Raw genomic sequence first — 15,137 nt, 5'->3', positions numbered from 1 at the left:
CTTATATCTGTCCAAGAGAGGAAAAGCTACAGAAGCTCTTGTAACTTTCCTTCATTTCATGTCATCAGCTCAATTAATCTTTTTATATATGTACACACACACACACACACACATATATAGTAAAATTCTAATAAATTACCGCTTTCTTATTTTTGGCTTAAGATTTATGGCTGTTCATATGAATTTATTTGCTTTACATAGCATTTCTCTCCCCTTTACAGCAGCATGCTTTCTGAATCTGAACGTTCTCCTGTGTTTGCCTCATTTCAGTATTGCTTACTAACATTTAATATATTTTGCTTTTTTTTTTTATTTTGCTGACAAAGTTGCATTGATGAAAGCTGACTTGCAAGGTAGATAGCCCTGTGTGTACAAAACAAGACTGAAACCCCATAATACCGAGTGGAAACCACCAAATAACATTTTTTTTAACATTTTTGCAGTAACTGTTGTTTGGGTTCAGATTTAATTTTTCTCCTTTTTTTGCACATTGTGCAAGAAACCTCATTCTGTAGCATAGTTTGCATAAAGGCTTTCAGTCTTGACTATGTTTGTATAGTGGTTACCTTTAGTGCTTTTATCATCCTTTGTTCAGTTCTTTGTTTTTCAGTGTTCTAGTTCTGATTCTTTAGAAATAGAATAGCATTCTTTTTACTTGTATGTTAAAATGGGGCATGTCATTTATACAGAGTTATTCATTTTATGTTTAATTGCATGAAATTGTCAAAGCATGCGAATTGATACTTGCCAACATACCTATCGGAAACACCCAACAATCATAACTTTATCCATAGTTTGTGCAGGGAAACTTCTAGAAGACCTAGGACATTTTTGCATACCTCTCTTCAGTTATCTCAATTTCATGAAGTTATAATCTCTATTTTTCATGGTGTCTCTATTCATTGTGAGAAGTTAAGGAGATCCATGCACTTTTCTGAAATTCAAATGGTGGTAGAGAATTATGGATGATGCCTAATCATACTGGAAGCTTTGTGCTTGCTTTTACTATTTGTTGGTTTCATTTACTATTATAATGTATTTTGTCCTGCACTTGAAACGTCAGAAAACATTCATATTACAGCTTCTCTGTTTCTAATTCAGGTGTGTGAACTAGAACTTTCAAAACTGGTTTGGTCATATACTTTGAGGTGTTGGCAACTACTATATGTGACCTAGCTCGTGTATAAAGCACTTTGGGATTTTTAAATAGGAAACCAAGTTTCTTTTGGATTGTGTTAACAGGGCCCAGCACAACCTGCCAAGAGGACTCGTGTTCCAATCAAGGCGTGTGCCTGCAGCAGTGGGATGGCTTCAGCTGTGACTGCAGCATGACTTCCTTCAGTGGCCCGCTCTGCAATGACCGTAAGTACCTGTGCGCACGTGGACTGATACTCATTTTTGTTACAGTTTGATGTCCAGGCTCTCAAATGGGGACTCTTCATAGTGTCTGTAAGGTACACAGTCCTAAGCAGGTGAAGCAGTTGTTTCTACAGAAAAGACCCTCTTAAATACTAAAGTATTAATCAAGGATGCTGTAAGCTACCTGATGGTGATTCTTTGGTTTTTCCACTCTTGTCCATTGTTTTGAATTGCTAATGGTCACCGTGTTGAAAATAATGTTTTTATGTCCTATATGTGACAGTTCACCCTGGTTTATTTTGAAAGAGACTTCGTAATTGCTTTATATCAAGTAATGTTTAATTTTGTAGGGTTACATCTTGAGGACTGTAATTTTAGCAAATGGTGACAGTTCTCATTATGTTTATTCCACTCTCTATTGTATTCAAGCCAATATCTACCTTTTACTTTAAAAACATGTTTAAACTTTGTCCTTGAAGTACTCTCCCTTATATTTTAGCCACTTGTGGGTTTTCCCCCCTTTCATCTCACAATATAAGCATGACAAAGAAACAGTGTTCACCTTGTATCGTGGAATATCTGGTAGTGTCTAAGCTGTGTGATTGCAGTGAGGATTTTGAGATTGAATTAACTGGTACGGAGAATGATGTTTTGTTTCTAAACGTTAAAATAGATCATGCTTTATAGCATTTCATCAAAATGATAAAAACATTTCCCACAAAACATTACGTTTCTGTATTGAGAAAATATTTGTGACAAAGCTTCCTGGTTGTAAAATAAGGCACCTGCTTTATGTTTGTAAATGCTACCACATTTAAGGAAAGCTAGTCTAGGATGATGGGATAGGCCAGTGGTCGGCAAACTGCGGCTCGCGAGCCACATGCAGCTCTTTGGCCCCTTGAGTGTGGCTCTTCCACAAAATACCACATGTGGGCGCGCACATACAGTGCAATTGAAACTTCGTGGCCCATGCGCAGAAGTTAGTATTTTGTGGAAGAGCCACACTCAAGGGGCCAAAGAGCCGCATGTGGCTCGCGAGCCGCAGTTTGCCGACCACTGGGATAGGCGATGGTGATGATTGAAGGTCTGGGTTTCCATGCAAAGGCTGGGCTTGAGAATGGATTTAAAGAAAGACTGTTCATTTTGACCTTTTTCTATTAGAGACTCTCTTCATGTCTATAGATATATGTATCACAATGTTGAAAATGGGGTCAAACTATAATATTTCATTGAACTAAGTTGTTGCCTAGCAATAGTGTACAATTCACCATCTCCAAGTTTCCTATCCAAAATATTGAATGCAGGTATAACAAGCAATTAATGAAAAGTAAAATAGTACCTGGAAGAGATCACACCACCATAGATGGAGAAATATTTAGTCTCCATTTTACCGGTGACATCTTTCATAGAATTTCAAGTAAACTTTCACACATTTGCAAACAGTGTATTTCTACAATCAAATCACACAAACCACCTCATATGGGGTTATATGAATAACCTTACATAAGATTTAGTACTTATATGTACATAAAGCATAGCAAATAACTTATAGATGATTTTAATAAAGATATATAAATACTAGAGGCCCGGTGCATGAAAATTCATGCACTGGAGGAAGGGCAGGGGTCCCTCAGCCAAGCCTGCCCCCTCTCACAGTCCGGGAGCCCTCAGGAGTGGAGGCGACGCCCCATCACACCTCTGCTGCTGCCACTGCCAGCAGTGCAAGCCTTGGCCGGCCCTGGTTACCTGAGTCTCAGGCAGCCCTGGCTAGCTGGGCAGCCAACATCTGAGGTTAGCTTGTACCTCGGGCTGGCCCTGGGTGGCTGGTGGGCTGAGGGGATTGGGGGACTCCGGAAGCAGGCGTGCCATGTGCCTGCTGCCCCAGTGGAGATGAGGGGACTGGATGACGCCATCTTGTGGTATGCGTGCCACCATCTTTGAGGGAGGGGCAGTCAATTAGCATATTCCTTCCTTATTGGCTGTGGGCGCCGCCATCTTTGCAATGGTGTGAGGGTCAATTAGCATATTCCCTCTTTATTAGATTGGATAGGGATATATATATATATATATATATATATATATATATATATATCTACACTAATAAAAGAGAAACATGGTAATTGGCGTACGACCGCTACCCTTCCCATTGGCTAATCAGCATATCCTTATGCAAATTAACTGTCAGCCAAGATGGCGGCCGGCAGCCAGGCAGCTGGAAGCGAACATGAGGCTTGCTTGCTGCAGGGACTGCAGACTCCAACTCTCAGCCGACAGTTTGAAACTTTGTAACAAATATAGCCAGCCGGGATCTCAGAGCTGAAGTTATACATTGTTTCGATTATAGAATGCAAACAAACCAGCAGCGTAGGCCTCAGAGCTAGAGCCAGAGCTAAAGCTGGCCCAGAATAAAAAAAAAAAAAAAAAGGAGCAGTTGGGAGATTCGGTCAATCGCCAGCCTGAAAGCAGCCCTCAGCCCCTCACCCAGACTGGCCAGGCAGCCCAGTGGGGACCCCCACCCTGAAGGGTGTGTGACCAGCTGCAAACAGCCATCATCTCCTCATCCAGACTGGCCAGGCACCCCAGTGGGGACCCCCACCCTGATCCAGGACACCCTTCAGGGCAAACCAGCTAGCCCCCAGGCCTCTGTCCTATATAGTAAAAGGGTAATATGCCTCCCAGCACCGGGATCAGCGGAGCCGTGAGGCCTCCTGGCACCGGATCAGCGTGACAGGGGGCAGTGCCCAAACCCCCTGATCGCCCTGCAACTCTGTGTGTGACAGGGTGCAGCGTCCCAACCCCCTGATCGGCCCTGCTCTGTGTGTGACATGGCGGCGCCCCAATCCCCTGATCGGCCCTGCTCTGTGTGTGACAGGGGGTGGTGCCCTAACTCCCCTATCGGCCCTACTCTGTGAGTAACAGGGGGGAGCTCCTCAACCCCCTGATCGGCCCTGCTCTGTGCGTGACGGGGGGAGCTCCCCAACCCCCTGATGGGCCCTGCTCTGTGCGTGACAGGGGGCAGCGCCCCAACCCCCTGATTGGCCCTGCTCTGTGTGTGACAGTGGGTGGCACCACAACCTCCCCATCAACCCTGCCTTGAGTGTGACAGGGGGCGGTGCCCCAACTCCCAATCGGCCCTACCCTGAGCGTGACCAGGGGCTGCACCTAGGGATTGGGCCTGCCCTCTGCCACCCGGGGGCAGGCCTAAGCCAGCAGGTCGTTATCTCCCGAGGGGTCCCAGACTGTGAGAGGGCACAAGCCGGGCTGAGGGACCCCCCCTTCCCCCCCCCCCCCCGAGTGCACAAATTTTTGTGCACCGGGCCTCTAGTATATATATATACACACACACACACACACACACACACAGAATAGTAACTTCCATAGAAAATAACATAAACTTATGCTCAAGGACAACAAGAAGACTAATAATTTGTTATGCTTTTATTAAGGCAAAGTTTTAAGCTTGCTTGATCCTGACAGATATGTGATCACATGTGCTAGCTGAGAGAGCTTTTGTGCATGAAAATATTTTTCATTTTGCTAAAGAACTTTCATTGCCAAACTTTGCTTAATCTAGTTTATATGTTTTATAAAACAGTTGCCATTTGGTTGTGTCAGATTGTGTATTCTCATATACTGGTTAAGTAGGAAGAATATAATTTTCTGTATCTATTTGCTAGACATTTCCTAAAGGAACATCGAGATCCTACTTTAAGTATCATGCTATCTTCAAATCATTTTTACAGAAAATTATTTGAATGCAGCTCTGGGTGATAGTAGTGGCGATGCCAATGATAAGGCTATTTGTTATTTTCTTGTAAATAAGGTAAATGTCATCCAATAACTGTGTCTCCAGATATGCCTCTTATACGAATCAGCATGAAAATTACTTGGAGGGTTCTGAAAATACATGCATTTTGATTAAATCATTAACTCTTAGTGGGTTTTCTGGAAATGTGAGTTTCTTGGTTTGTACTTCAGAGTTTTGGTAGTGAGGATATGGAGGTACAAATGAATATTTAAAAGCAAATCTTATTTTCATATGAACTATAATTTGTAGAAGGTACAATAGTAACTGTAAAAGTAGCATGACACATTTTCTTCACTTTTTAAATTGATCAAAATCAGCCTTTTCTCTCTATTTCATTGTTTCTTTATAAGTTGCACAAATAGAATTAGTGTGATTCCTGGAATTTTAAAACTTTTTCTGTGTAGAGATTGACTTTAAAAAATCAACTTAGGGCATTTCATTTCTTAATGGAATTATTATTTTCAACTTAGGAATTTATTCATAAATTCTGTGACTGCAGCCTTCAACTGCATAGAAAACAAACAAAAAAGGAAAATAGACATAAAACTTTTCAAAAGAGGAAAGAACAAAAGCACACCACATTGCAAAAGAGATCCGCCCTCCCCCCCCCCCCCCCCCCCCCCATCCTCCAATAGACCTAAATGTCATCTCTCTGAGTGGTAAGAATAACTAGAACATTTTATTTATGTTAGCCTGGAGATACAATTTACAATGGGAAGATGGGAATACTTTTTAGCTTGTATGTGTAATCTTGTATAAATCATACTAATTAACGAACTTGAATCTTTCAGATAAAGAGGCACTTAGGCAAATGATGGAAAAGCCTACTTCTAAAGAAAACTTTGTGGAAGCCTTTCTTCCCTGGAAAATTGCCATCTAAATGACCTACTTGTTGACAAAAACAATTGCTGTGAGTGTGTATGGGTGTGTGCACAAGTGTGAGTGTAGTTTACTGAATTCCTCAATTCTTTCATATCAATGCCATAGTTTAGGTACCCAATATTATTTTTTCTGGTTATTGTAGTAATCTGAAGTTTGAGTTTTTCACTTCTTATTCCTCCCTCCTCCAGTTCACCCAATGCCTCCATACCAGTTCTTCCTTCCTGTTCTCCCTACTTGACATACCACCAACTTTTCCTGGTTCTCCTGACTAGAGACAATATTTTCCTCCTCTGAATTCTATGGGGTTTTGTTAATGCTATTTCATCAGCCATCACTCTCTACTTTATAGTTATTTATGTTTGGTCTTATCTCCCTGTAAGACTATATGCTTCATTCACAGACAATATTCTTTATCTTTTTGGCTCATAAGCCCAGTGTTTTGCATATCGTGTTGCATGTAAGTGCTGATCATATTAACTCACTAAATCAAAGTGGACTAGGTGAATGAATTTTATATAAGGATTTCTAGTACACCCCAGTGGCCAACAACACTCTCCAAAATCATCAGTTTGGAGTTCATGAACCTCCATGGTCTGACCCCAGCTTTCATTTTCATCTTTATCTATTGCAGAACCTTGTCCATGAGACATGTTACTGTCAATGATCTTACCTATGGCTTTCTGAACAACATGACACTTTCCCATTCTCCTCCCCATTGTCTGTGCTAACTTCTTCTCTTGGAGAATGCACTCTTTCTACCCGGAATCCATTCCTTTCACTCTATCTGCTTAAAGAATTCTGTTTTCATTTTCAGTGTCTACTTAAACTGGAGACTTCGCTGGTCTTCTGAGCTGAGCATTACCTTTCCCTCTTCTAAAAGAGAAACAGTTTTTGTACTTTCCACACATTGTAGCTATTTATGACCTTTCTTTTGGATGTAATCACTTATAGAGTGCTTGCTATGTGCCAGGTCTGAGAGTTTACATTCCTTATATAAAGTCTACCTGTCACCTATACATGCTTGCGCGCGCGCTCACGCGCGCACACACACACACACACACACACACACACACAAACCCCATCATCAAACCATTATGCTCCAATAATCCTTTTCTGCTTTCACCCATTGGTCCAGAATAGAATGTAACTATATTAATTAATTTAACATCAGGTTGGGGACGATGAATATGGCTATGATTATATGGAAAATAGCAAACATCATAACATTGTCACATTACATTAGTATAGAAATGTGTGCCAAATTACAGTTCAGCTTCAACCGTGTCTGTTACTATAAGAGGTGGGGGTGCAGGGGCTTGGGAGGGGAGCATGGCTGAACCTCTGGTGCAAATTTTTGAAACTTGAGGCTTTTAGGTTTGCTTTTACTTTTTTAAAAAATCTTTATTGTTCAGATTATTACAGTTGTTCCTCTTCCCACCCCCCCCCCCATAGCTCCCCTCCACCCAGTTCCCACCCCACCCTCTGCCCTTACCCCCCACCCCCACTGTCCTCATCCATAGGTGTACGATTTTTGTCCAGTCTCTTCCCGCACTCCCACACCCCTTTCCCCCTGAGAATTGTCAGTCCACTCCCTTTCTATGTCCCTGATTCTATTATATTCATCAGTTTATTTTGTTCATCAGATTTTTTATTCACTTGATTTTTAGATTCATTTGTTGATAGATATGTATTTGTTGTTCATAATTTTTATCTTTACCTTTTTCTTCTTCTTCTTAAAGAATACCTTTCAGCATTTCATATAATACTGGTTTGGTGGTGATGAACTCCTTTAGCTTTTTCTTATCTGTGAAGCTCTTTATCTGACCTTCAATTCTGAATGATAGCTTTGCTGGGTAGACTAATCTTGGTTGTAGGTTCTTGCTATTCATCACTTTGAATATTTCTTGCCACTCCCTTCTGGCCTGCATAGTCTCTGTTGAGAAGTCAGCTGACAATCGTATGGGTACTCCCTTGTAGATAACTAGCTGTTTTTCTCTTGCTGCTTTTAAGATTCTCTCTTTGTCTTTTGCTCTTGGCATTTTAATTATGATGTGTCTTGGTGTGGTCCTCTTTGGATTCCTTTTGTTTGGGGTTCTCTGCGCTTCCTGGACTTGGAAGTCTATTTCACCAGGTAGGGGAAGTTTTCTGTCATTATTTCTTCAAATAGGTTTTTAATATCTTGCTCTCTCTCTTCTTCTGGCACCCCCATAATTTGGATGTTGGTACGCTTGAAGTTGTCCCAGAGGCTCCTTACACTATCTTCATATTTTTGGATTCTTTTTTCTTTTTGCTTTTCTGGTTGGGTATTTTTTAGTTCTTCGTACTTCAAATCTTTGACTTGATTCTTGCGATCCTCTAGTCTGCTGTTGGATCTCTGTATAATATTCTTTATTTCAGTCAGTGTATGCTTAATTTCTAGTTGGTCCTTTTTCATATCCTCGAGGGTCTCACTAGACTTATTGAGGGTCTTACTAAATTTATCGGCGGTTTCTAGAAAATTCTTAAAAAAACCTTAACACCGTGGTTTTGAACTCTATATCCAGTAGTTTGCTTTCCTCCATTTCTGTCATTTGTGACCTGTTTCTTTGTCTCCGCATTTTGGCTGCTTTCCCGTGTTGATAGAGTGGTTTTCTGTGCTAGGTGTCCTCTAGGGCCCAGTGGTTCAGCCTCCCCAATTACCTGAGGTGGACACTCTTGGTGCACCCCTTTATGGGCTGTGTGCACAGTCTTGTTGCAGTTAAGCCTTGATTGAAGTTGGTATCACTGGGAGGAATTGACCTCCAGGCCAATTGGCTGTGAGAATCAGCTGTTTCTATGGTGGGAGAACTTCTGTGCTGGAGACACCCTTATGGGGCAAGACTTGTTTCAGTGAGGCTTTGGTGCTCACTGAGTCTGCCCCCTGAGTGTGTTTCTTATGGATCTGAGGAGTTGTAATCTGGATGGTCCCACTCTGACCACTGGGTACACTGGCACTTGGATCTCTAAGGAGGTGGTAATTTGCCTGAGGCTACCTAGCAGGAGGTATGGAGAAGATCTGCATGTTCCTCTTCTTTGTTTGGGATTTGGAGGTGCCAAGATGAGGCCCAGCTGTGAAGCAATGCAATCTGCTCTGGGGCCTTGAGCCTTCTTTTGGATGATCTGGGTCTCTCTGACCCAGCTGCAGTTTGTTAGGTAATTTTAGATTGCAAAGGGCCAGGTCATTCACATGCAAAAGCCTCTGCGCACAGCTTGGGTGGGGCAGGGTCTCAGGGAATCAACAGGGCGGAGCAAACAGCTATGGCTGATCCTCAGTCCTGCCCTAAGATGCCCCGGGTCTCAGTGTCCCTGGGTAATCACTGCAAGCACCTCTGAGAGAAAGCCGCCCTCGAGTTCCGCCTGATGCCAGACAGTCCAGTTTCTCCCCGTATGAGTCTGGGTCCCCAGTGACTCGCCCAGAACTGGAGTCAGGGCCGTCAGGAGCTTGTGACTCCCTCCTGATTGAAAAGGACAACCACGTCCTCAGTTGCCAGCCCTTTCCGTGCGCACCTCCATACCTCTGCACTTTACTTCCGCAGCTCCTCTGAGTCTCGGTGTGCTTTTCTCTTCTAGTTGTAGAGTTTCCACTCAGCCATCCTTCCTGTGGTTCTGGATGATGTCCGTTTTGTCTTTTAGTTGTATTTTTGAAGTGCTTGTGGGAGGCAGCAATTTCGAGTGTTTACCTATTCCGCCATCTTGGTTTCCTCTGCTTTTACTTTTTAAGTGGGTTTTACTTCCCCAGAATTGATTCACTGGAAGCTCTTGTGAACAAAGTGAAGATTAATCATGGTGAATTCTCAGAATCCTGTATGATTAAATAACTTTAAACAATATATAATTTATTAGCCATTTATTAATCAAGAAGATATGTAAAGAGAGTAACATGTCAATTCTCCAACTGTATGGAATGAGATCATCATGAGAATTTTTTTAAAGAAGAAGTATAACTTTGTTGCTGTGGATATGCCTAGCTAGTGCATAATAACTACAAATTATTTTTATGTAAATAACACTGTGTTTTAATGCTAATCACATAATTAACAGGTACTATGTGCATACTATTTACATATTATACATCTTACCTTGTCAGTTTTCAAAATATTTCAGTTTACAAGTGAGGATCTTGAGGCATGGATTGTTTACATAACTTCTTTGAGCTGAAATGGCTAGTGATTGGCGCAGAGTGATTTTGAATGTAAGTCTAATTTCAAGCCTATACTCTTATTTGCAGCCACAATTTCTCTCACAAAGGGATAGATTCATTTTCAGTGTTATTGAAATCCCCCTGCTGCAAAATTCCCTAGAAGTTAGTAATGACTAGCATTTAGCATTGTGGATTTTTCCTCATCCTCATCTGACTCTTGATTCTTATATTTAATTTTAAACTGTAGGTTGCATGAACCATGCTCTACCCCTCAACTGCTCAGTTGCCACGTCTAAAGATGAGTGAAAAATTTATGGCTGTCTAAGGCGGCTGTCAATAACTTCCAGTTCTCTTAAAAAGGCGTACTGATTATGAAAGAGAGATGGGAATTTTCTGTGATTTTTCTATGACAGCCTGAGTTGCTCAAAAACAATAATTTAATATTTCATCATGAAACCAGGCAGAGATGTTTCCCAAGGTTCTCTTGCTTGAGTCAGATTCACAATGGGTATTATGGGAAATGAGCTGCTAAGATTCAGAATTGTGTGACCAATGAATATGTACCAAGTGTTTCATTATGTTGATTACATCTCAGTTTTCTCTCTCTACAAATGTTAATGTAGAAAGGGGGAAAAAATGGAACGGTTAGCAGTGTGGTCTTTGAAGGTTTTTGGAAGACATAAACAGTGCATCAAGCTAGATCATGAAAAGTCACCACGAGATTAATAGTGAGGGTCAAGGGCCCCTTGTATGTGTAGGGAAGGGAAAGAAAGCTCTGGAGAAATGTGCAGAGTCCAGAAAAGGGTTATGATAAAAATAACATTGTGCTTGCATTAGGAATAATTCTGTTCATAAACAAAAAAAATTATTATTGTGAAGAAAATGCACCTTGCCCAGTGATCCTCCTTCCTTCCCTGAATAAAGAATTCTGAGTCTTTAATGAAATTTACTGTAGCAATTAACAGTGTTGGATTCTCTTATAGGGAGGAATTATGGTCTCCTTGGCAGCTTACTTCTCTGGTAGCATTCTATAGCAGCATAAAGTGCAAGGGTGAGCTGTTAGCTCTGGGTATTATGGAGTGTATGATTTTAATGACCCTAATAATCTAAATTCTCACACATTTCAGAAAATGGCCTATGGAGCCTGTGGCTTAATCTCCCCAGGATTTGTTGAGATAGGAAGGTACAAAGGCATTTCTTAACTTGAAATGATTTTGGAATGAAACAAGTTTTTTAAAAGGATGAGCTGACATAGAAAGATGTTAAAAAAAAAAAAAAGAAAAAGTGGGTCGCGAACAAGGAGGAGGCTACATTTCACAGATAGTGGAGACTGTGTTCATGTAGGTGTGAATGCTTCTTATAAATCTATAACATATGACCCTTTAGGGAAACAGATGGGATATGTAGTGGTACGTAAAGGATATATTTTGCTAGGTTTCTTCACTCGCATGGGTGAGTGTATATAGTGATGCTTGGCATCTCCTATTGGGAAGCTTTCAAGACCTTATCTGGATTCCAGCAGCTCGGGGCAATGCTGACAGGGGAATGGTGTTGGTTCAAAGCAGGCCTTTGGCTATGTTTGCAAAGCACCTCCAGGTCATGACACGATACATAAATATCCCAGCCAGGTTCCATGTCAACTCCTTGAGGGTCACTCAACTGCCAGACTTTGTGGAATCTGGACTGAGGATCAGGATACATGTGATCGCTGTCCTCACAGTAAGACCGTGTTGCTGACACTAGGGGTCCAACTTCCGTGACATCAGTTATAAACCTGCTTTTTCAGGTTCCTATCAGGGCAAGTGCTTCATTTTACTAAATTAAAAACAGAAAAAGTGTTAAACTACCAGTCCTTTTAGCCGCAGGAGACATCACGGAAGTAATTAAATTGGATTTTAGTATGTTGGGCACATTCCTTTTATTGATAGTGATAATATTTCTGTAAATCAAAACCTGGAAGCATTTTCAGTGTTGTTGAAGTGCCAAAGATAAAAAACTAAGGTTCTTAAAATGAAATCTCCTGAAACTAAAATTGATCTATGGAATGCCGGTTTGAGAGGATGGTGCCCGAGTTGTGAATGCAAGCTCTCTTCTGGAATTCAGTGTCTACAAGCTGTATGATGGCCACAATTATACTTTTTTTTTTAGCTGAGTCCTTGAAAGTTATAGTGGTGTAAACCCAAATGGAGTAGCTCTTCAGTACCAGCTCACATTCCTGGTTTTAAGGTCACCTGGGAAATCTTCTCCCCTGACCCCAATATTTCCTTTCCTAGTGTTGTCAGTAGGTTCAGTGGTCAGTAGGTTCAGTTGCCATTTATTTCCCTGGCATCTCTGCATTCCTTCATTCCATATTCAAGATTCTCCACAATCTTTCCCAACAAACACAACTCCACCACGTGCTTTATTTCCCATATGCTCGGGCATCAGCTCTTTGATCCAGACATGGACAGAGACCCACGGGTGGCGTCGCTGAATGCTCTCTGTGCCTTCATCTCTGCTCAATGACTCCCTCCTTTGGATTGTCCTCCTCTCTCTGCCTTCCACTCTGCCCAAGAGAATTCAGCCCATGGAGATGACCCAACGCAAATTAATTCACTCAGAGCAGAATAATCCTCGGTTCGTGGGTGATTTCTTCTGCTTCTGAATCTCCAAGCATTTACTGTCTGACAGGTGTCTTTTTATGTGTGACTGTATTTTCCATTCCATTCTATTTGTTGGTATTATTTCTCAGTGTCTAGCACATATTAAATGCTCAGTAATATTTCAAGATTGGTGTGTTCTTAAGACTATATTTTTAGAGCAGCTTTAGGTTCACAGCAAATTAAAAGGAAGGTACAGAGATTTTTCCATATGTACCCTGTCCCGACACGTGCATCGCCTCCCCCACTATCAATGTCTCTCACCAGAGTAGTACATTTGTTACAATTGGTGGACCTACATTGACACAAGCTAATGTGTCATAGTTTACAACCTAACTGATTGTGTGTGCCCCTATAGTTCTATTAAGAAAGTATCCACATGTTATATAACAACTGGCAGGGGTAATATGTTATGTTTTGTCACATTACTGTAAATACATTTCCATTATCTTTATTCCTGATAGTGAGGACCCGTGTGGAATTAGTCTCATGTAGTTAGAAACCGAGTGCCGTGAGTACAGATGCGTGTGTCTATCTGGGGGCATGTGGGTGAGTATGTGTGTGTGCATGCACACATACCATGGGCAGTGGAATTAGAGCATCACTTTCTATTTTCTTCCAATCCTGCTGAAGTCCCGCTTTGTATATTAACTCATTAAATTTGACAAATTCTGGGACCTTAAGTTGTTTCAAGATGACTGTTTTTGTTTAATTTACTTTTTTTTCTTTAATTAGCTGATACCTACAGGAATAATGACATTAATATGAAATGCTGCACTGCTTACTTGATCTTTTTTAGCTAAGCTTTAAGATTTAGCAACGCTGGGGTATTTTTCTAGCACTAACATAAGCTTTCTGCCATTTCGCTCATAACAGCTTATCACTTGTAATAACATATTCTTGACCGAATCTCTAAATGCCACCTTTGCAACAGCTCTGGTAGAGCCAGATGCCCATTTGATCTTATATAGATGGAATTAGTAATAATCTTTGGTGTTTTTCCTTTCCCCAGAAAATATGATGAAGATGGTTCAGTTGTGTATACAAATGCCAAGTGTGAAAGGCTCGCTGGGACTAATTGCTCTGGTTCAGTATTATAGGAGAATTCGCCTAATATCAGCTTAATAGGATGATGAATATTTACTACATTACAACCCACTGAAACCACAATCAGTCTGCCAAGTCCACAGTGACAGCATCAGAAATAGAACTTGCTTGGTTGTTGGAGGGGTTGAGAAAAAAAGCTTAAAATGTAAATTCTAAGAACACTAGAATTATAGTGGGGCCTTGACTTATGAGTTTAATTCGTTCCGAGACCAAGCTCATTAAGGAGCTCGCTAACTCAGATTACTCTATCAACTCAATGCAAAAAATCGGCCGACAGACAGCTGGTATCTCAAAAAACTCGTTAGTCGGGACACTCTTAAGTCAAGGCCCCACTGTAGTCTAAATTAAACAAAACAAAACATCCAGCTGGTTGGCTCAGTGATTAAGTTTTGACCTATGAACTAGGAGGTCACGGTTCCATTCCCAGTTAGAGCATATGCCCAGGTTGCAGGCTCAATCCCCAGTGTGGGCCGTGCAAGAGGCAGCTGATCAATGATTCTCACTCGTTATTGATGTTTCTATCTCTATCTCTCCCTCTCCTTCTCCCTCTCCCTCTCCCTTTCCCTTCCCCTCTGAAATCAATAAATGTATATTTATTTTTAAAAAGAGGTAACACAGTAAAGGGGCTGAAGTAAATCAGTGGTTCCCAAAATATGATTTTTGGACCAGTAGTACCAAAACAATCTGCAAATTTGTAGGAAATGCATATTCTCACATTCCAGAGCCTCCAGATTATCTTGATACACACTGAAGACTGTGAACTGTTACATTAGATGATCTCTAGCATCATCTTAATTCTGCTTTCCAGATAACAAAAATTGGCATTCTTCCTAAAGAATTTTTCTGAGAGAGTATGATTAGATTTATGAGACAGTTTGATAGAATCTTGGATGTGTCTTACATGGTGATTTGAAAGAATAACACACATTTTCATTTTGATTATCAGCCTCCTCCGTTGGCTGGCAGTCATGAGAATGTTAGAAAAGTTCCCATTCACACTATTCATGCTGTGAAAAATCTAGTTCAAGGCAAAATAGCCCCTGCAATATGAGGAGAGTAAATAATTGCAAATGCATATCCCTCTATTCTTATTCTTTGGGGTACTTTGCAATAACTCTCTGATAATTGCTGTAGGTTAGGAAATAAAGTATTACTCACATCTGCAAATGAATTTTAACCTAAT

At 41.1% G+C, this 15,137-nt stretch overlaps 1 protein-coding gene across 20 annotated transcripts in view; it reads left to right on the top strand.

The window, feature by feature from the left end:
- Window positions 1-15,137, top strand: part of NRXN1 (neurexin 1) — a 1,006,580-nt gene that overhangs the window by 518,031 nt on the left and 473,412 nt on the right. For all 20 annotated transcript variants that reach the window (XM_070429185.1, XM_070429195.1, XM_070429182.1 and 17 more), the window contains one exon: window positions 1,243-1,362. In XM_070429185.1, coding sequence (XP_070285286.1) covers window positions 1,243-1,362 — 120 coding nt within the window. The remainder of the gene's footprint in view (window positions 1-1,242; window positions 1,363-15,137) is intronic.

The sequence above is a fragment of the Myotis yumanensis genome, unplaced genomic scaffold (assembly GCF_028538775.1).
Source record: "Myotis yumanensis isolate MYYU_CA2020_CCGP unplaced genomic scaffold, mMyoYum1.0.hap1 SCAF_11, whole genome shotgun sequence".
In the NCBI taxonomy this organism is placed as follows: Eukaryota; Metazoa; Chordata; class Mammalia; order Chiroptera; family Vespertilionidae; genus Myotis; species Myotis yumanensis.
The sequence above is the reverse complement of the archived record's forward strand: the minus strand, read 5'-3'. Positions and strand labels throughout refer to the sequence as shown.